This window comes from Contarinia nasturtii, unplaced genomic scaffold (assembly GCF_009176525.2).
Source record: "Contarinia nasturtii isolate CC-2019 unplaced genomic scaffold, AAFC_CNas_1.1 Cnas_scaffold_2934, whole genome shotgun sequence".
NCBI lineage: Eukaryota > Metazoa > Arthropoda > Insecta > Diptera > Cecidomyiidae > Contarinia > Contarinia nasturtii.
Window position 1 is genome coordinate 413,107 of NW_022200251.1, and position 21,917 is coordinate 435,023.

A 21,917-nucleotide genomic window follows, 5' to 3' on the forward strand; every position below is an offset into this window, starting at 1 on the left:
GAAACATCATCAACGCGCTTAACAATGATTGTCTTTTAGAAATCCTTCATCGATTTTCTAGCTTAGAAGACATTTTAAGAGCGTCGAAAGTATGCGCTCAATTCAAAGAATGCGCATTGCAGTGCTCATCTTCAATGTTTGGTGTAGTCAATATAAACTGTAATTTCCCACTCGAACTCGCAAAAATTCTCTTCAGCACATTTGGACATAAAATCAGACGCATTGAATTCGAGTCTAATCAAGATTCAAGACGCGATATCTATCTATTCAATTTGATTGTTCAATTCAGTCGAGAGAATTTAGAATCATTACGAATTACAATGTACAATCCAAAACCACTATACTTTTTGTGTTCATTCGCCAAGTTGACAGACGTTTTCTTTCATTCATTCCAAGACATAACAAATGACATGTTAATTGGATTTTTGTCGTCCAATCCACAGCTGAAACGATTCGAAATGACTGGATGTATCCCGTTGCCTAGAGAAACATTCAAAACTATCGGTCGATATGCACCGAATCTGGAGTGCTTGAATTTATTAGACTCGTTTTTGCCGCCCAATAAATTCGATATCTTGACGAATCAAGAGAATCGAGAGTTAATCAGACCGTTGGCCAGTTTGAAAAAATTGAAACACTTAAATTTAAGCCATGTTTTATTTGACGTATATGAATTGACAATTGAGGAGTCAATTAATATGTTTGCCGAATATAATACACCGATTGAGACATTTTCATTCGTTTCATACTATCGTAATACAATTATAAATATGTACACCTTGAAGACACTAAAATATATAGCAATCGACGGCGATATCCCATACACAACGCTCGAAGTATTGCTGAAAACTCAAACCTCTTTGAGAAGTCTTTGTTTTAATATGCGTTTTATGGATGCAAATATATTTGCAATCAAGGATCTTCTTGGGCACATTTTATTTACGTTGAAATTATCAAGCAAACATTTGTGTGAGCTTACGTATTTGGTACAGGACTTTGATGTGGATTTTGATGACTACAAATATATGTTAAATTTGGCCAAAATTTATCAAATTGCAATCAAAATTGAAAATTTGGATACCATCGATATTTCGAGCGATATTCCTAAACATACTTTGAAGGAGAATGAACAATGGCTATGCATAAATACTGAATTGTATGTCATTTAAGCTGAATTTATCAGAAATTGTAAACATTTAATGAATAAAAAAATTTTTTGCATATAAAACAAATATATATATAACAAATATGAAATCGAAGAATTTTATTTTAACTATACTTTTATGATTTACAATAATGACCAATGCTGATCTAATCGGCTTTCAATAGTGTCAGGGAACAATTTTAGGATCTCCTTAACTGAAAAGTGCTACTCTCAATCCAAAATCCGGATATAATTTCTTTTCAGCCAAATCACAGCGGACTGACGAAACAGAAAAATTCTTTTAGGACATATGAAAAAATTAAAAAAAAAAAACATACATTTACAACATTTAAAAATGGAGAATTTATTCAAAATGTATTTTGTTACATTTGATTTTTTTATTGTTGTCTTATTAAAATATTATTCAGATTCACAATTTTCAAATGAATTTCCATTTTAAATTTGACCTAATAAAATCTCTAATATGCATGAAAAAAAGGGATGAGAATCGTTTCAAATTTAAAAACCAACAGAAAACAAAAAGCTCGAAGAGACAAAATTGGTCTAAGGTTTAAGTATAATATAGCGTTGTATTTAAAAATGCAAAAATTCTCTATATTTACACACATATGGAGCAGAAAATGACACACTTATTTAATTTCTGCACGAATTTTATCAGAGAAATTTTATTCACTTTATATAAAAGGTCTTGTTCTTGGGTTCTTTTCGTTAAAAATGTTCGGAATATACTTGTTGATTTCAGCGACATTGGAGTTGTGCGACTCACGTAAAATTGATTGATTTTGATTTTTTTTTTTTTTCTGTTCCGAAAATCAGTTATCATCGCCACTATATTTGAAGGAAATCATTACATAAACTAAAAACAATATTTTTGATTAAAAAAACTAATTGATGTAATTGAAATAAATAAAGAAATAAAAAATTTATTAAACGAAACATATTTATTTTGAATTGGGCTCTATTCGAAAACTAACTTAAAAAGAAGAAGAAGAAGAGAGAACATAATAATTTTCCTCGTGATACTAAATTGCTTTCGCCGTTAATGCGAAATTATCTGAATTATTCACCTTTCATTCGAATTTCTGACAATATGTCAGCGTTCACATCAAAAAACTGTATATTATTTCATTCTTGTCGTGTGTAATTTTCCTAATAAAATCGTTACAAATAGAATTTAATCTAAAACCGAAAAATTTTGATTTACATTAATTAGAACTTACCTAAAAATTCAATTATTGATAAATTAAACACTTTCATTTAGGCAATTAACGCAAGTGAACTGTTCTAAAATCATTCTTGTGATTTCTTTTGATTTGTTTTTTTTTTTTTTTTTGGTAAAACGTTTTCATTTTAAATACTCAAAATGTTCGATGAATATTGATGAAATTTGTTTAAAAACGGATGATTACTACATGCTACATTAAAATTGGATGCGTAATGATTAATTGTATATATATATATATATGTGTGTATGTGTGTGTGTATTTTTTGTCTTCTCTTTTGTACAAATTTGATGGGCGATATGTATTGCTATGTGGCTAAATACATCCAAATCATCTTCAATTCGGAATTATTAAATAGAATCAGTTGTATTCGGAAATCACATCGAACGAAATGTCGAAATGTGTTTTAAAGTACACACATATACATATTCTCATATTTAAATGGAACAAACAAAATGTGTTATTATCTCAAAATGGACCATTTTCAACCAAAACCATTCTCATAAAATGCAGAATCCAAATAAACAAAAAATAAAAACAAACTAAACAAATAAGTTTCACTTGACTATTTTGTAGCTGATTCACTAACAATTGTGAAAAAAATCTTAAATTAATTCTATGTTATGCCTTAAATAATTATTTCATTTAAATTAACTACAATCTTATGAACGAGAATTATGTACAATTTCTTTTTTCATTATTTCTTACATTACAATTGTTTGTTTGTTGTTTAAATGGGACTGATAATTGTGTGTTGCAAATTACACAATCTATATTATAAAAATGAAATTGTTAAAAAATATATGAAAAATAGTGGAGATATCCGGTGTGAATGATTTTCACTCTATTTTAAAATTGTCCAAATGACAATCGCGTTCCGATTCCCCATTGGGACAAATCCGTATGCTAGTTGGAATTATCGTTGCCATCATGATCTTCAGCTGCAATAGTTAAAACCATTTTTTCATCATCACCACTGTCATTGCTGTCATCCGTTGCTGCTTCCTGTGAATGGACATACAAACACGAAAAAAGAGAAAGAAGAAAAAAATAAACATTTAGAAAATCTGCGAACAATTTTTCCAAAAAAAAAAAACAAACAATATTTGGTTTTTAAACAAAAATAAAAAATTAAATAAATTGAACAGCGCTTCGTTTTGTTGTCAACAATATCATCCGCCAACAAAATTCGTCAAATAAAGAAAGACACACACGCAAACATAACAAAAGAAATGATATTAACAAATTATATACATCCATTGACTGTTTGACTGAAAAATGTTTTCTATACAAAAAAATATATATATGCTGTGCTGTTTCTTGATGCAATGTCGGCTCTCTCATCAATGTTTGGGCTACGTAATGGATATGCGCGTGTGCAATTGCTGCTTATGCTGCTACGCCAATTTCCACTTATTAATCGCGGTGACTTGATGATCGACGAGATTGAAGGTGATTTGCTTGATATTTGACGCAATCGAAACGCGCATTGAAAATTAATTGAAAAAACGAAATAGCAGTAAATCAAAAATCATATTGAATCGAACAGAAAATACAGAATGAAATATTCGACCAATCTTTTTGAGTTTCTCATCCTTGTCAATGTTGTCGAAAGAATTGACATGCATCTTTTTTTTAAGACGTATGTATAAAAATGAAATTGCTTTTCTTAAAACATCTACTAAATAAATATATGTCCTAATGTTGTTGTTTTCAGATGTAATTGGATTGGATTCTGTGTGTAGTAGAAGTATTAAATAATACGGCAAAGAAGAAGAAACATATGTGTTTTATTTTGTCTCAACCTGTGAATAATTAAGCTGCTTAATGCGGCTATACAGAGGTGGTGGCTGACACATGTTGCTAACCGACGTTGTCGCTTGATGTTGACCGTCTTGTGATTGGGCTTCGATTTTTGGTATCCAAACAATTTGTTCAGTCACAATACTATTTCGATTTGTATCACGATTATAATTTTGTAGATCGTTCGCCGTTTTTCGCTCTAAATTTCGACCATTTTCTCTATATTCGGTGGTTATGTTTGCGGTTGTCAATCCATTTGCAGGTACTAAAACCAATATTTCGTTACCTTCGCTGTTACCAGTTGTATCGACGAAGCTTGCATTCGATGCTGCTTGCGACGTTGCAACCTGCGATTGTAACTGGTTTTGTGTGGATTGTGTGGATTGCTGTTGTTGACCGCCACCATTGACGCCACTTCCGCCACCGCCCACTTTATCACTTTCATCAAATGGCTCGGTTTTTGGCTCACTTTTTGTTTCGGCCTGTCGCATTTCCTATTGCATAGAAAATCACGTCAAATTTTTTTTGTGTGTGTTTCGATTCAAATGAACTCAAAATGTGTCTAGGTTACTATCAACATCGCCGCGCCATCACACGACTGAATATGACTTTCTATCGCTTTTTTTTTGTATATATTGGAACAATAAAGAGAAGGGAATATGCACCGGCAAACTGTCTAAAGAACTCATCACAAATATGAAGCACATTTTAAAGAATTTGACTGTCACACAAGCATACAATGAGTAGCTGTTACTATTTCTTTATGCTTTTGGATGCGAATATGTTAATAGAAAAAAAATAGCATGTATCGAAAAAACCTGTCGCTCTAGAAGAACTACTTACTATTCGATCGAATGCCGGTTAATTTGGACTAAATCTCCGTAAACATAGATAGTACGATCTACTCTTCTTATGGCTTTGTGACAGTCAAATTCAATAAATTAATTAAAAATACACGTGTTATGTGCATGTTTCAGTGGTGTGGTGGCACTCTGGCTGTTTTTTTTTAAGTTTGTCAATACAAATTACAATATATACAAAGATTGTGAGTCTAATCCAAAGCCATTTTTCAAAATACAAATGAAAACAGGTAGTTTTGACATTAACAATAAAAAACCAAACCAAACTTCTAGTAGAAAAAAAAAACAATGTTACATTTATTGTTTGTTGCATCATCAATGATTAACTTACGATATTCTTTTGTTTGGTGTGTGTACGAATGTGTTTGTTCAAATGATCGCTGCGCATAAATTTTTTGCTACATTCGGGACACTGGAAACGCTTTTCACCGGTGTGTGTTCTTCGATGCCGTTGCAATTCATCCGATCGTGTAAAACGTTTGCCACAAAATACCCATGAACATGCAAATGGTCGTTCGCCTTGAGAAAATGTAAGATGACAAAAATTAGAATGAAGTGATAAAAAGTGCGTTAAACCATGTCAACTCACCGGTATGCCACCGTAAATGTGCGCGAAGATGCGACGTTTTGCCGTAGACCTTATTGCATCCGGGAATGTGACAGATGTGCTGGCGCTTTCGATCGGCATGCCGTTCACCCTCAGTACAATTGGGACATGTACAAGCAACACGTTTCAAACGTGGCTTAACCACGCCATCGTCATTTACATTCATTGTTGTAGTGGTGGTTTGTGTTTGCGGAATGGTTGTAACCGTTGTTACTGTTTGATTTGTGACCGGTGAAGCGGCGGCCACTGTTGGCTGTGGAGCGGGCGATGTCAATGTATTCGATGACACATTACTTATGATCCATTTATCTTGTGGCTCTTGTTTGATATGCTGCACCGTTTGTGGGGTTAGTGTTATTGTTTGCATTGTCTGCGGCTGAGACGTTTGTTGATGCTGTTGTACTGGTTGCTGGGCTTGCTGTGAATTCAGAAAAAAAAACAATGACAATTCAAAATTACTTTCGACTTTGCTCCACTTCTATTAAAAATAGATCTGCTGTACTGACCTGTTGATTTTGTTGAGTTGATTGCTGTTGTTGAGCATTTTGATGTGCTTGCCCTTGTTGCTGAGCAGCTTGTTGTGTCTGCTGCTGATTTTGTTGCAAATTTGCCGTTTGAAGTGGCGTAAGAACATTACCACCATTGAATGCGCTGGCTGGAATGACCTGTTTCGATGAAAAGATATCCATCAGTCAAAATGGTTTGAAAAAATCATGCTTAGAAATAGAGATAGCAAAAATGTTTTTCGGGATTTGGAAACATTCAATAAAAAAAAACATCTTAAAACTTACTTGAACATTCCCCAAACCGGGTATGTTTTGCACTGGAATGGCTTGCAAACCGGACATGTTTGGCATTTGAATGATATTTGCGTTGGCGGGTCGTATTTGTTGGAGTGCCTGTGTTGGTATCACCGTGATTTGTTGACCTTGAGCATTTGTAATGGTGATCGGTTGTGAATCTTGTGCATTGGCCATTGTTTGAATGCCGTTGTTTGGAACCGATTGGACGAGTGCATTTGAGGTGCCCACTAATTGACATAAAATTTTTTTTTTCATTATTATTCGCATTCACACATTTGAATTATCGAAATTATTTACTACCGTTTGATGCGGCTGCCACTGGACCCGATGACAAATTTTGTGATGGCTGTACCATAACAACGTTTTGTTGCTGAGCGGCTGCTGCACCCTGAGCTGTTTGCAATCCAGGAATACCTTGCACTGTCAATGAAAAAGAAAAGAGATTTGTTTTCAGATTATATTTGCCGTAAAAATTTGAAATTTTGTTCGATATTTACCTTGCAATTGATTCATGGGAGAAAGTTGCACTTGTTGAATTTGACCATTTGGTGTAATGATGTTCGCAACCTGAAATATTAAAATTTATTCATTGGTAGATGTTTCTTTCTGGCATAATGCCCATTTACAATGTAATAAATAATGAACACATTTACCTGTGCGATTTGTGGGAAGAATTGCATTTGAGCTGGCTGAACAAGGCCTTGCATTTGTCCAGCGAAAGCTTGTAAGGGAACATGAACGGTTTGATAAATGGTTTGACCATTTCCTGTCGAGATTGGTACTTGAACGGGTACCGTTTGTTGCATCGCTGGAAATTGAACAACCTGTGGTAATGTGCCAGCCTGTCGCACCTGAACATTTTGCCCTGTTCGATTTTGCAAAGAGATAAAGAAACACGATTATATAAAATGTTGATCGCTTAGATTTGAATGAATAAATGACATTGAATGGCATAAAACGAATAAAAAAATGATTAGAAATGACCCATCCGTTTTTATGTACACAGCGATTAATAGCAGAAAAATTATAATAATAATAATATGATTAAATGATTTGAGGCAAACATGGAATAAACGATCAAATCACCCGATGAGTGAGTTTTACAAAAAACCTATTCACACGAAGATGAAAAAAAAAACAATAAACTTCCCAAAAAGTGACTTAATCAAAATGTTATGAAGTGTATTGTGCATTTTCGTCAGAACAAAAAGGTAACACATTCGAATCAGGAAACGTTGGATTTTATTACCTGCTCCTTCAAGCTTAATATTCTGCAAATTCGTTGCATTTATTAGGCCATTTGCCGATGTTGGTATTTGAATATTTGTACCGGGTATGGTGATTGTATGCTGCTGTTGTTGTTGTTGTTGTTGTTGTTGTTGATTGGCTTGTGTTTGTTGTTGGTTATTTTGTTGTGCCTGATTTTGTTGGCCATTTTGATGTGATTGCGCTTGTTGCTGTAGAGATTGGTTACATTTTGTGAGTTTTGGCTGAATTTTTTGATTTGTTAAATGTGTATGTGTGTGTATGATAGAGACAGAGTGTGTATGTGCATGTATTGTGTAATAAAAGCATCGAAAATCTTTTCCACAGCCAATGATTGGCATTTTATGTGTATGTAATGTGGGCGCACGGCGGAAAAGATATTCGATGTCTTTTCATGAATTCGATAAAATTCAGTCATCAAAAATGATTTACCGATTGTTGTGTCTGTTGATTTTGAGCCGATGCATTGGCCGTTGTTTGATTTTGTTGTTGATTTTGTTGTGATGGTTGCTGTTGATTTTGGCCATTTTGACCGGCCGTTGCGTTCGTTGCATTGTGCGTCGTTAGATTTCCCAATGAATTTCCCAATGGTATTGATATGGTATTTCCTCCGGGTATTGTTAACGTTGCTTGACCGAAGGCTGTACATGCGACCCGATATATTCAAGTTATATATAAACAAACCCCGCAATTTGAAAATGTTCGACATTCATTTATGAATATGCGCGCGATCAATGTGAAAGATTACAAATTAATTGGATGTGAAATGTGTCGCGAGTGTACCCGAGGATAGAATAAGGGGGAAAGAGAAGAGAAAAAAAACCAAGCCAAATGTTTAATGGTTAGTAGTGATTTTGAACTGTACAATTTCAATTTAAATAAATTCGTTTCATACATTCACGAACATGGAATGCATGTGTTAAAAATAAAATGTTGCCCTTAGCCCATTCCGAATTCAAATCGTTTTCGTTTATTTTTTTACGTAAATAAAATGTAAGCAAATCCCAGTGACACATGTGGTGACTTTGTGTTATCCTCAATATAAATTGCGATGTTCAATGAGGTGAATGGTTGGTGGGTAGTTGTTTTTTTTTTTTCTTTTAGTATATGTATGATCAATGTTTGTCATTCAAAACTTACCGGTAGGTAGTGAAACCGTTTGTCCCATATTCTGTAAGATATTTGTTGGCATACCGCCAGGTCGAAAGATTTGTCCGTTTGGCGTTATAAATGCTTGTTGATTTCCAATTTGAATGGATTGAGCGCCGTTCAATTGATTTGCCGTTGCGCCCATATTTGGTATAAAAAGCGCTTCTTGTCCATCAACTGTAACCGTTTGCATTGGCTGTACCACTTGAAACATTCCATTGCCAGCATTTTGTAAAATTTGACCGCCCTAAATGCGAAAATAATCACAAATTATTCGGTGAATTAGTTGACTTGATACAAAATAATCTCTTTCGGGAAATAATTGCTGTTCGTACCTGAATAAATTGCTGTGGTATGCCCTGTAAATTTTGTAAATTAACCACTTGCGGTTGCATTTGTGGCGTTACAAACAAACGTTCGGATTTGATGGGCGTTGTGGGTGTTGCATTTTGTGCAGCTGAAACCTGAACTTGATGCCCATCAGCCGATGTAATCGTTTGAATTTGTTGTGTTGGCAAAAAATTTTGCAATTGTTGTAATGTTATCACTTGCGGATGCTGTTGACCGGTGGCCGCATTTTGTTGCTGCAAATGGGCTTGTTGATGTTGAACTTGCGCAGTTTGCTGTTGATTCTGTTGCGCCTGTTGGGCATTTTGTTGTGCCTATTTTGGTTTTGAAAGAAAGAAATTGGTTAGCATTTCATTCGGTCGATATCGTTGACCACAATTTTTGTAGGAAAATTTACTCACTCCGTTGCTAGGCTGTGAAGCAGCCACAATCGCAGCATTCAGCTCATTGCCCTTTAATATGGAAATTAAATAATTTTTGATTATTTTCAATTGAATTCGATTTGGTTAAAGTTCGCTTTAAGTGTGGCGTGTGTAAATTGACTTATAAGTAATTCGATAAAGAGCATTTATCAATCAACAATAACAATAACAACAATAACAAAAATATTTAGTGAAACTAAAAAACTATACAAATAAAATTGAAGGGCAATTGCAACCGAAAAGAAAATTAATACGTATTATCACCAGTATCCAGCAACGAAATTACAAATTATATAAATTAGAGTGTATGTTTTTAAGCCAAAAAAAAAATATAATCGATTCTAAAATAGAGATGGAATAGATTAAGTAATTTTCGATAGAATTTTTTTTATGACTAAAAACAAAGAAAATTAAATTAGAATAGGATTGTATACAGTTTACAAAAGTAAATAAATAATAAAGCGAATCAGAAAGACAGGTGGAATATCTGATCGACATCGACACAAGGCTTTGAATAATTATTTAGTTTGCCATGGATTAGTAGAATTGATTCGATCACAAAAGCGCAGCTATTAAAGAAAACGTGCTATGTGGTATTTTTTTTTTATTTTTTTTTTAAGTTCATAAGAATTGTGTCCAAACTAAAGAGCGTACAAATTGAATGGGAGTCCCAATTTACTTGGTTAATCAACAAATTATAATATAAATTTGGTCAACAACGGGAAAATATTATAGTTAGCCAAATAATAAAACAAACAATTTGGTGCATGTTAACAAAAATGAAAAATAATAATAATAATATTAATTAATTTCGTTTGTGTGTCTGGGTGTATAAAATAAAATATGTGTTGAGATGTGTATATTGTGAAAGTGTAAGTAAGCCGTGAAAAAAATGCCAAAAATTGAATTTAAAAAATATATTTTGAATTAGGATTATTTATGTTTAACGGACCTGTAGCCCTTGTGCTTGCAACTGCGCAATTACTGACGCACTGACTACTCGCACCTCTGCCCCAGAGGGCACGTGTTGCTGTGTTCCTTCCAGTTTATTGAAATTTCGCGAACTCTTTGCAATTTATAATATAACCCGGTGTTCGGGTGTTTTTTTTTTGTTTTGTTTTTCTCAGACTCCAAATCTTTAAGTCGATATATAATTCGTTGTATCTTTTTTAACTTCGATAATTTTTTTTTAAATTTTATTCTATTTTTCTTTTGTTTATAAAATGTCGATTTAGAAATGCAGATTTTTTTTTTTTTTTTTTCGCAAATTCTTCTTCTTCAGCCAGATATGATATTTATTTAAGTTAATTATGGTTGTATTCGCGTTTTGTGTCACAGTTCAGGTAACTTAGACAATTTTGTAAGCGAATCTAGATGAAAAAAAATCACAGAGAAGAAAAACAACAGAGAAACAGACAGATATAGACATTTTTTTAATCAACAAAGTTTTAAGATTAATTTAACCAAGACATATTAGAAGAGAATCATTCAGCAAATTTTCGTGACACGAAATAAAAAATTGACATTTGCAATATTTCAATGAAGTTTGAACGAGTAAATTTATTATGTTGTCAATGATCCTTTGTATTAGAAATGAGCTATGGGGAATTTTTCTTCGCAATAAAACGTACGTTTGATTAATTAACAATGATTTAATTATGTACGGTTCGTACCCGCCCCCCTCCACCACTAATCAATTCTTGATCACGACAAAAGCAAACATTGAATCCCATTGCCATTTTTCAAATGTCAATAATTAATTTCCGTGTGCAAAATCATTCAATCATCAACTCTTTCATTCAGACTGACAAACAAAAATAATAGAGCCCTTTTTATCACAGCGATGATATGATTTTCAACATAAAGAGAAAAAGAAATTGAATGGAGTGGTCAAAAATGTAGATGTCAATTGTTGGTTAATTTTTCATTGATCCATTTGGTTTTGTGTTTCTCTTGAGCTGCGTGTTAAAGACAAAATACCAGTTACATTATAATTCTGAAAGAGAAAAGAGCAAAACGAAACACATTCGGATGGCAAAAATGATCTGATTTTGTTTTGGATCTATGGCAAAGTAACTCTTATGACATTCGTTAAATTTGTGGGATCGGTTTAAATGACAGCCTTGTGCTTAACCATTCGACACTATTCGACACCAGCAACAAACAATTCAAAAAAAACACCCATCTTTTGTATTCTCCGCCAACTTTTTTTTGTTCTGCCGAACAGATCAGAATGTGGCGTGATTTCACACATATTTTATGAGAGGGAAAGTGTAAAATCGAATGAAAAGTTACGAAATAGTTACATGGTGTGTGGATGCATTGTTTGTGCACGTACCATATCTATCTCTATATACCGTATATATTGTAAATCAAAATGAATTATGTGCATAAATTGTTGAATATCAGCGTGCGGGCAACAGTGAGTGAGTGTGTGCGTGTATATTTGTGTATGGTGTTTTGGTTTGATTTTTTGGGGTGGTTAAATTTTAATTGACCAACCAATTCGATTAAATCGTCTCTTATTTTGGAGGGGGTAAAGTTTCGTTTTTATCACGTATTTTATGGGAAGGTGGTTATTGTTACCAAAATGATACCAGTTAAAAATACATGTATGTGCGAAAACGGAGCACGTGCTTCCAATTACAGCCAATTAACAAATTGATTCATTTGCATTTTACGTAAGACGTGAAATGAATATGCATCACAGCCAGATGCATTCTGAGTGCGTAAAGTAAAAAACCTCAAACATTTAAAACGATATCGAACAATCCGTTTGAAACGAATTGAATGAAAAATACTCAGAAATTCGGTTCCGACCGAAAATTTACCCATTTAACGCATTATTCATCATGTGAATGGTACATATGAATGGGGTAGAATAAAAACTACTTCTCGAAAAATTGGTATTTTAAAACCAAACCTAAAAAAAATTTCAATAAAAAGTGAATCAATTTTTTTTTGTCCAATTGAAGTGAATCAAAAAAATTTTGTTCAATAAAAGTGAACCAAAAAAAAAATTTCACTCGGTTTTTTCAGTGTAAAATACACTAAAATGAATTTTTTTGTTAGGCTCACTTTTATTGAACAAATTTTTTTTGGTTCACTTCAATTGGACAAAAAAATAAAATGTCTTACATACGTAAGATGAACTTTTCCGCACTGTGATCCACAACATGCATTTATTACGTATCTTTTACCGTAATTATGAATTCATGAGAAAACTGAATCTGATATAAGTTTTGCGATACAAATAATTTTTGAACGACTTTTCAATGCCTGTACCCATATGAAACCTTAACGCTATGCGCGTCAAATCGACGTTATTCGACGCTATTCTATGTGTATATATGAAATTGTACATTATGTTTTACAGTGCCTGCGCCGTCTACTGTGATTGAGTCGCAATTCAATACACAAAACATAACAGGCAACGCGCGCACGTAAACGGATTTCGTGTGTTACTGTGTATAAGGCCGCATGCTTGCACAGCACTGTAAAACATAATGTACAATTCTATATACACATGGAATAGCGTCGAATAACGTCGATTTGACGCGCATAGCGTTGAGGTTTCATATGGGTATGATATCGTAATCATGTGAAAGTTTGCAGATGTTATTTTTTTCACAAAAAACTTACATTCTGAAAGTTTGAAGAAATTTCAATAAAATTAAGTGGTACCTTCCATACAAAATTTTCGTTTTTGAGAAAAAAATACCCCTATTATCCATTGAAATCTCTTCAAACCTTCGGTATGTTATTTTTGTGTGAAAAAAATAACCTGTGTAAAGTTTCAGCTCATTACGATATCATACAGGCATGGCTTCCATAGAAAAATCCAAATTTTTTGAAATTTTTGTATGAAAAGTGTGTCGAAATATATTTGTATCGCATAATTAACGTCATATTCGGTTTTCTCGTACCCAAAAAACCCCAATACACATTTTTGAGTGTTTAAGAATACATTAAATATCACTTTTGGAAGAAAAATTGATTTTTTCCCATGGATGTCCATGGGCATCACACCAGACATGACACGTCACTCTTTCAACCAAAGTCGCTCAAAATCTAATGGTTTCTATTCCTCGGCACCCCCAATCATCCTGTGAAGTCAGATTTTGAATTACTTTTCTTGTTTGAAAGTTATCGTGTTAACAAATTTTTGCGTACAGGGTACAGCGTACAGGGTACAGGGTACAGGGTACGCACATACATTCGGACATCGAAAAAACGCTAGATTCGTGTTCTCTGGCCCCAAAAACACCCAGAAAACACATTTTTGATGGGTGTTAATTTTTCGACCGATTCCAATACTTTACCTTACACACTAGGTGTGTGCGGAAAAGTAAAATTGATTCACTTTTTATTGAAATTTTTTTTTAGGTTTCGTGTTTAAACATTTTTCGAGAAGTAGTTTTTATTCTACCCCATTCATATATGAAGCGATATTTAGACATTGCATTTTGATCAACTAATTGTAATTATTCATTTCAATTGAGTCAAACCATTGAAAAAGGTCAACGAAAATCACATCAAAGTAATTCGAATGAATTGAGAGTAGAAATTTAATTGCCATGCCAATCTAGTTTATTTGCTATTAGTAAACGAAATAAATGACGCGTTTAATAATTTCATATGTGCGCCGCACCGTTTGCATTTGTGTGTCGTTCGGGAAAAAGGAGCATGTGTACAAAGCCGGGGCCACTTTTTTTTCGGTGTGCATTGTGCCAGTGGCCAGTACACATTTCAGAATAAATTACGTGTGTTTTTTTATCTTCTTCTTCTTCTCTTTTGTTCATTTCATGTATAATTTGAGTCGATCGAACTCCTTGTACAATCGAGCGCATTGAATATTATTTCGATGTTGTTATTTCTCTTTCTCTCTCTTGCCGTTTCCACTCTTTCTCGGAGGAACCAACACCATATATCTTTTTGATCTGTTATAAATTGTCGTTTGCTGTTTGCACGACACACATCGAACAACGGCCACATCAAGTTTAAGAAATATGTTATTTTTTTGTTGTTGTTCGTTCATTTCTGTTCATTTCTGTTAACCTCGCTCGTTTTACTCTGCTATTCATTTTCATATTATTTTATCGAGTAGTCGGGAGTGTTTCTATCTCTCTCTCTCTCTCTCTCTCTCTCTCTCTTTCTTTCCTTTTCTTCTTTTGTGCTGTTTTGCCGTTGCAGTTTGATGATGCACTGTGATATGTACGTATGATATGAGCATTGAATCGCGAGAGTATTTCCAATGAATTGCAATCGACAATGAACGAACACGAGTGTAAACAAAACAATATAAGAATACGCATAAAATGAGATAGAGTGAGCTGAATAATACTCATTTTTATGCGATTTAGTTTTTATCAGCGATACATTTACGTTGTAACAAAATGCATCGTTTGCACAATGCATAATATTCAATTATGGGCCTCGCTTGATTTATATGTATGTAAATGTTTCTTGTTGCTTCGCAGATTTTTTTTTCTGCTTTCGTTCACCTTTCTTTCCAATTCCAAACGATCTGCGGTTTCAATTCAATTAAATATATATACTGTATGCAAGTGATCAAGTACACATGCATTGAAAACGGTTGTCAATGTTGTTGTTGTTATTATTGCTGGTGGCGGTGTTGTGACTTCATGATACGTGCTGTGCATTGTATACACCAATCAATGCGCCGCAATCAAAATCTTCGGCATTTTGACCGACTTACACAGCAGCAACTGTACGAACAAAAAACGATAACATAAAAAGGTGCCGTACATTTTTTGTTTGTGTGGTTGTGGAATTGTTCAGATTTTCTGACGCAGTCTCCATCTCACTCGCTTATTATGTGACCATTTAATGGAAAATGCATAATCATATTAATATGAAATAAAATGCATCGCAACAACAATATTAAGAATGAATTTATGCAATTAGAGATCGGCCCAAGATTTTCCATCCATTCAATGACATGTTTGCAAATTTCAAGCTGATTTAATGCATTTCTTTTGCTCCTCTTTTTCCTCCCCGTCGCGCGCGCTCTCTCTCTCTCTTTCTCTCCCTTTCTGTCAATCGTGCGCACGTCATAATTTACAAAAGTTTATTTATCGAAATCGCAAATGGCAAAACTAATTAAATTTGTTTATGACTTGCGGAGTCGTAGCATACACACAGACGAATCGAATCGAACAAAAAAAAACGGATTGAAATGCATTTGATGCTGTGTGCTTATTGTTTATGTGTATTATTAAATAGGTTGTGTAGAATACATGTGTAAAAAATGTAGTTGACGAAAAGAGTATAATCAATGCCCACGCGCGCCGTACACACAAATCGAATTAACTGTATGCCCATGGTTAAAATCTAACAATCAGCTTCATCAGTAAAAATTAATTGACAATTAGAATGATATCGATTGACTAGATTTATGCGAGAAAATCGAATGTCTCACTGACTAAATAGCTAGCCGTGTTTTACTTTGTATGACCGCATAAAAGGTAACGCATGCATAAGCATGTGTGTTTTGGTTCACTATATGTGCGCCTCTGTATCTCTTGCACTCACGGTGTGTAGCCGAAAACCGAAATACCAAATACCATATGCATAAAAATGAGGATCGAAGGGATGCAAAGAATATGAGCAAAATACACAAGCACATGTTGGATACGAATGTTTTATGTATTTGTTTCGAATGTTAGACGAGAGATATACACACATCGCATTGTAACATGCGATCGCATTGTAGTGTAAATACGATACGGTACTCCGCACCAAAAAGATAGAGGAGAGAACGTACGTTCGCACACACTAATGAGAGACGATACGGAGTGTGTATATTTCATATATGTGATCATCATGTCGTTGTTGTGTTCAATTTTACTGAGACTGAGTTCATATGCGACTCCATTGTAGAAAGCGCGCGCTAAATTCATCAATTTCGATACGTACGGTGCTGAAAGCCGTAAGCATAGTCATCGTTTATTGTATGTTTCGTTTGCTTTCGGTATATGCATTGTGATGGGCATATGTGTGAACAAATATGAGTGAAAAAAAAAACGATGCTTTTTTTTCAGCTACTCAAAGAGACAGAGACTGTTTTTTTTCTTATAAAGATTTCAATTCAAGTTTCGATTGTTGTTGATGGAAAGAACTTCACACAGTGCAACCTCAGAAGCATACATTTTCACACACATACACACACACACACACACATACATACATACACACATACATACACACATGCGCTTCATTACAGTTGAGACGGTAAAAACTCTATCGAAATAAATCTCCGTATCAATTTTGTGTATGCGTGTGTGTCGTCGTTGCTTCTCTCTCTCTTTATCTGTGTATGTGTGTCCATTCGCTTGCATTGCAATTTGAAGACGCGTAGAAAAAAAAGAGCACATATTTAAAGCCTATGGCCACAAATTCCATCATTATAACCAGTTAACATTGGAATTGTATTAATAATAATAAAAGAAGAAAAAAACCGCAAGACTGAAAATTCTCTCTTCTAAACGCTTCGGTTCTTCTCGAAAGAGATTTAGTTCAAAACGTCAAATATTTTTGCCGAACCGTAAGCGAAATGAGTCAAATGAAGATTGAAAATGAAAGACAAGTCCAGAACATATGAAAATCGCATATTTTCATAGGTCCCAAAAGCATGAGTTGTGTGGCAAAAACGAAAAACCAACAGCAAGTTCATCGAAATAAAGTGAGAACTGAGAATGGTTGTTTGATTGTTTGTTAAGAGCCTCCGCCCATATCGCGTACGAAGTTTCGTGTCTCTGTGCATTGGGCTCGGGGACACACTCTGTCTCTCTCTCCTCTTGCTCTCTGCCTGCTGGTTGTGTATGCCTCTGAAGCAGCAGCGAAAAACAGCAGTGGAGTACACACCATTTTAATATACACTTTGTGTGCTCGCCTTTGCCGAAACTCCCACAAATAGAGTGTGTCTTTAATTTTATGTTGGAGCCTTTTTTGATTCTCATTCGTTCCACTTGCAATGCTTTGATCCGATTGCTTGTCTGCTGCCCCCAAATATACATATTAATATATATATTTTTTTTTGTTCTTTTTCGTTTTAGTTTTTGTTATGATAACACACACCGAATGGTATGGTGTCGAAAGACAGAGCACACCATCACACATAAATACACATACTCACGGCTGACTGTAACAGCTTTGTTTTGATTCGGCTTTTTGGGTTTGTTTATAATCCTTATCAATACCAAAGAAACTACATCTGAACAACAACAGCAAGGTAGAAGGTTCATCACACATTCATTCATGATTCTCTTGCTCGACAATGACATTTCACACAATTTACAAATTCACATCTCACTCGCAATTCACTCTTGTCAATTGTCTCGCCAATTTTCACGCATTTTCACTTTCTTCAAAGGAAAATTTTTATTGTAAAGTATTACCTGCACGTTCTCCAATTCGGCTGTGATCTCCTGCTTGAAACTATCACAATTTGTCATTTTTTTGTCCAGTTTATTTCGTTTGATTCTCATTCAGTTGATTTTCTCAAGACTGTGTCATACAAAAACTATCACGACACAATCAGCACCTCAGAATCCTTTAGATTTAGTTTGTGCGATTTTCGATTGTTCGACTCACGATGGATTTTATTTTGTTTTTTTTTAATAAATGTTTCAGTTTTGTTAATTATTTGGCGCTTCTCTCTTTCGTTCATTCACTTTTTTGTCACTTCAATTGCCTTTTCTTACTTTCTCCAAATCAATCCGTTCTCCCTCTCTCTCTCTCTGTCGTTCTTGCTCTCGATTTTTCGGTGTAATTTTTCTTACAAATGTCGGAATGTATGCGCTCTGTGTATGTATACGTCAAATGATTTTATTCTTCTCTCGTTTCTATTGTTACAAGCTCTCGCTGATATTTCTCTCCGGTTTGTTTTTTGCCCTCGACTAGGCAAAGCACATCAATATTTTGTAATCGGATGGAACACACATTTACAGCAATGCCATCGAAACAAAACAAACGCGCGCTTACTCACTTACAACACCGAACAATTACACACTCTCTCACTCATATACATATGCTTCCGACGACGATTTGCCGCTACAATTCTCTCCAAGTTTTCCGCATACAATTCCTCTCTCTCTCTCTCTCTCTCTCTCTCTCTCTCTATCTCTCTGTTGCCGTATGAAGAACGCGTTACGCTTCACGTTAAGCATATGCGTGCGTATCGTTTATTCAGTACACCAAGTGTTGACTCTCGTTAAAATAAATGTCTCTTGTCTCCGTCGTCGTCGTTTTTGGTCGATTTTACATTCGCTTCGTAAATATTATTGTTGGTGCTTCTGCTGGTGCTGCTGTTGCTGCTGTTGCTGCTTGTATGTTATTACGATGCACACACATATGCATATAGAATATAGACGACGGTATCAATGCGGCGCGTGAGAGCCAGAGCAAAATACACATAAAACAATGTCTCGTTTTACAATTCGATGTGTATACTAATTCATTCCGATGTGTACTCACTATGTTTAGTTATTTTACTTTGCAGATTACTTCTTAATATTATTATTGTTGTTGTAACTGTTTCGAATGTTATTGTTATTTCGACTTTTTCTTTACATATTCTCGTTTATCTTTTTAGCTGCTCCATAAAATATACATAAAATTATGATTTCATGCTCTGCAAGGACATAAAAAAGATGAAAATATTATTAGCGATGATATGTTAAATTAGATTCATTTTTTTTTTTTGACATTTCAAATCAATGCCATTATATTCAATCGGATATTCATCAGACGAAACATGTCAACAATAATGAATTAAAACAATTTTGACAGTTCAGTCTTTTGTCTTTTTAATTTAAAATGTTCATTTTGAATTGAAATTGATAAAAAATCAACCGAATCTTTAAAATTTTTCGATTTAAGTTTTAAATTAATATAAAAAAGAAACTTCTTCTGAGATTTTTTTTTTAAAACAGAAAATCATATTGATCAATCACGCAGAACAGATAACGAGTACGTTTTTATTTCAAAATAATTTCATTTAAGAAAATATGGAACTAAAAAAATATGAATGAAAAAATGACGGAGAAAATTTTGACGAAAAATGTCAACATTTCAGAAAAAAATTTGCCACAAAAATAAATCTGTCAAAATTAATTGATCCATATGAAGTTGAAATATTGAATAGTTTAAATGAGCCATAACAATTTCTCTCACACCATTCAATCATATCGAAAGTTCATTGAGTACATCTTCTTAATGGCAAAGAGTTCAAATAATGTCGTCTCTTTGTGTTTGCCTATATATTTTTTGATTGATTTTGTAGTTGCATATTTCGGTAAATCTCGCGCGCGTTCTCTCCTCTCTCTGTCTCTCTCTGTCTCTCGACGCGTTACCGATTTGTTGTGTTTTTTTGTTATTTTCGTTAAGATTGCTTGAACTAAGTTACAAAATGTATTCAAATGGTTTGTAGCTACGTAAAGTAAAAGAGAGAGAGAGAGAAGAAACGCTTGCTCTTTGTCAACCAAATACCGTATACAAAATATACTATATATACAGAAAGTATTGTGTAAAATGCTTTACCATGAGAATGTGATGATGAACAGCGCCGCCAACTGACAGTACGGACCACGACCGATTCAATTGCTATTGCTATCACGTTCTATCCAATTTGTGTTTACAATCGTTTCGTCGTCGTTACACGCGCACAATGAATATAAGGTATGTGCCACACTACGGTTACAGTGAAACTCGAAAATGAAAATAATCGTAATAATACAACAATAATTTTTCTTCTTTTGCTTTTTAAAACACACCACACTCTAAACTATATGAACACACAGAGAGAACAAATCGGCATATGGTTGTTTCCATCTACGCGCTGCCTCGAATAGTGAACACGATGTTGATTTTCGATCGGTAGGTCGGCTAAAGTTGGAAATTTTTGTAAACCAGCCCGATGTTGGGCGAACACCGTATGCGCAGTGGTGTGTGTTAACCGAACATTTCCGACGACAACAACGTTACACAAACCGAATACACTAACACACAACCCAATTGAACGCATACAAATGTTCGAAACGAAATTATATGGAAATATGTTCACGGGTAATATATACATATACACACTAACACATATGATATTGATGATTACCTTCGTTTGCCGAATAAAGCATAGAAGAGGTCGTCGCTTTGCACTGTTGTCACACACGGTTCGTTTGCCAGGCGATTTATATGTATATGTTAAATCTGTCTATCGATTCGAATTTTGAATGGTACAGTGGCGTAGAAAGAATCCCACCCGATCCATTATTTTTCTCATAATGATGACAATCACCTTTGAAAAAATGCGTCTTTTTGAAAAATTGCAAGAAATGTTGATATATATTTTTTTGAATAAAATATTCTCTGGTTTCATTCAATGAAATTAAATTCTTGCGTACGTCACTGTTTTATATTTGAGGAGGTGAACACACAAATACAATCAAAATTCTTTGCTCAATTGCATTGCAGGCACAACGTTTATCGTTCGGCTGCCTTGTTCATGCTGCAAATGTGTGCATAGGCTGTTACAGTGGAATAGCGTTTGGGTTGGTCTCTTGTACCTTCAAAAAATCGACTCTCGATTGAAATCATCTTTCCTTGTATGTACGCTGTAGTGAAAAATGTTACGAATATTGTTTCTGCTCGTTCGTTTCATGTTCGCCAAACAGTATGAAATGCGTGATACATTGATGTGCTTGCCTGCTGGCGTATTTCTATTTATTATGATACACTAAAAACAATTTACTATCGGTGTGTATGTGTTTAGTGTCTATCCATTGAAATGATAGAGCTGCTAAGGCACACATCTATTGATATGAGAACAGAGCGGCAAACTTTACAAGCATACTAGACGCGGCCAAAACGAAACCCAAACCAACAGCAATAGCAGCGAAAACAACAACAAACACACACAACGAGCTGTGTGTATATATGCCGTTGCCCGTGGTGAACACACAATGAGCACAAAGACCCTCGAAAATTTCACAACGCAAATGGTATTTCAACATGTAGACGTATACAAAAATAAACCACCCATTTGTTGTAAAAATGTTTCACTGGGCCCTCGTTTTCTATACACACTTTCTTTCTCTATTTCTCTTTTCCTGTCTTTCTCTTTTTCTACTTCTCAACTTATTAAATTCAGTCGCCTTCAATGATTTCGACCAACGAACGAAAGTATAAATTGAAAGAGAGAGAGCGAGAGATAGAAAGCCACCAACAGTTTCGAACAGATTTTTGTCAAACT

At 34.4% G+C, this 21,917-nt stretch overlaps 1 protein-coding gene across 5 annotated transcripts; it reads right to left on the reverse strand.

Annotated features, from left to right (window-relative positions):
- Positions 1–1,951: 1,951 nt before the first annotated feature.
- LOC116349567 (transcription factor Sp4-like) lies at positions 1,952–20,532 on the reverse strand. Of its 5 annotated transcripts, none has more exons than XM_031781065.1 (16): positions 20,210–20,532; positions 18,067–19,301; positions 9,626–9,676; positions 9,212–9,538; positions 8,868–9,123; positions 8,160–8,368; positions 7,711–7,918; positions 7,115–7,326; positions 6,959–7,028; positions 6,759–6,881; positions 6,450–6,688; positions 6,165–6,323; positions 5,641–6,076; positions 5,383–5,570; positions 4,194–4,685; positions 1,952–3,393 (listed from the first exon to the last, which is right to left on the reverse strand). In XM_031781065.1, the coding sequence occupies exons 2-16, from the start codon at positions 18,154–18,156 to the stop codon at positions 3,295–3,297; spliced, it is 3,159 nt and encodes a 1,052-aa protein (XP_031636925.1). In that variant the 5' UTR covers positions 18,157–19,301; positions 20,210–20,532; the 3' UTR covers positions 1,952–3,294. The 5 variants fall into 5 exon arrangements, with proteins under 5 accessions (XP_031636925.1, XP_031636926.1, XP_031636928.1 ...); XM_031781066.1 differs by having other exon boundaries at positions 6,762–6,881; positions 20,210–20,531; XM_031781068.1 differs by having other exon boundaries at positions 4,478–4,685; positions 20,210–20,531.
- Positions 20,533–21,917: the final 1,385 nt, after the last annotated feature.

Bases quoted from the DNA above. Each gene is read 5' to 3' on its own strand.
- LOC116349567 (XM_031781065.1), bottom strand. From the start codon at position 18,156: ATGAGAATCAAACGAAATAAACTGGACAAAAAAATGACAAATTGTGAT. The intron at 7,327-7,710 runs GTAATAAAATCC...AAAATCGAACAG, and splicing joins TATTAAGCTTGAAGGAGCAG to GGCAAAATGTTCAGGTGCGA. The intron at 6,324-6,449 runs GTAAGTTTTAAG...TCATCGAAACAG, and splicing joins CCGGTTTGGGGAATGTTCAA to GTCATTCCAGCCAGCGCATT.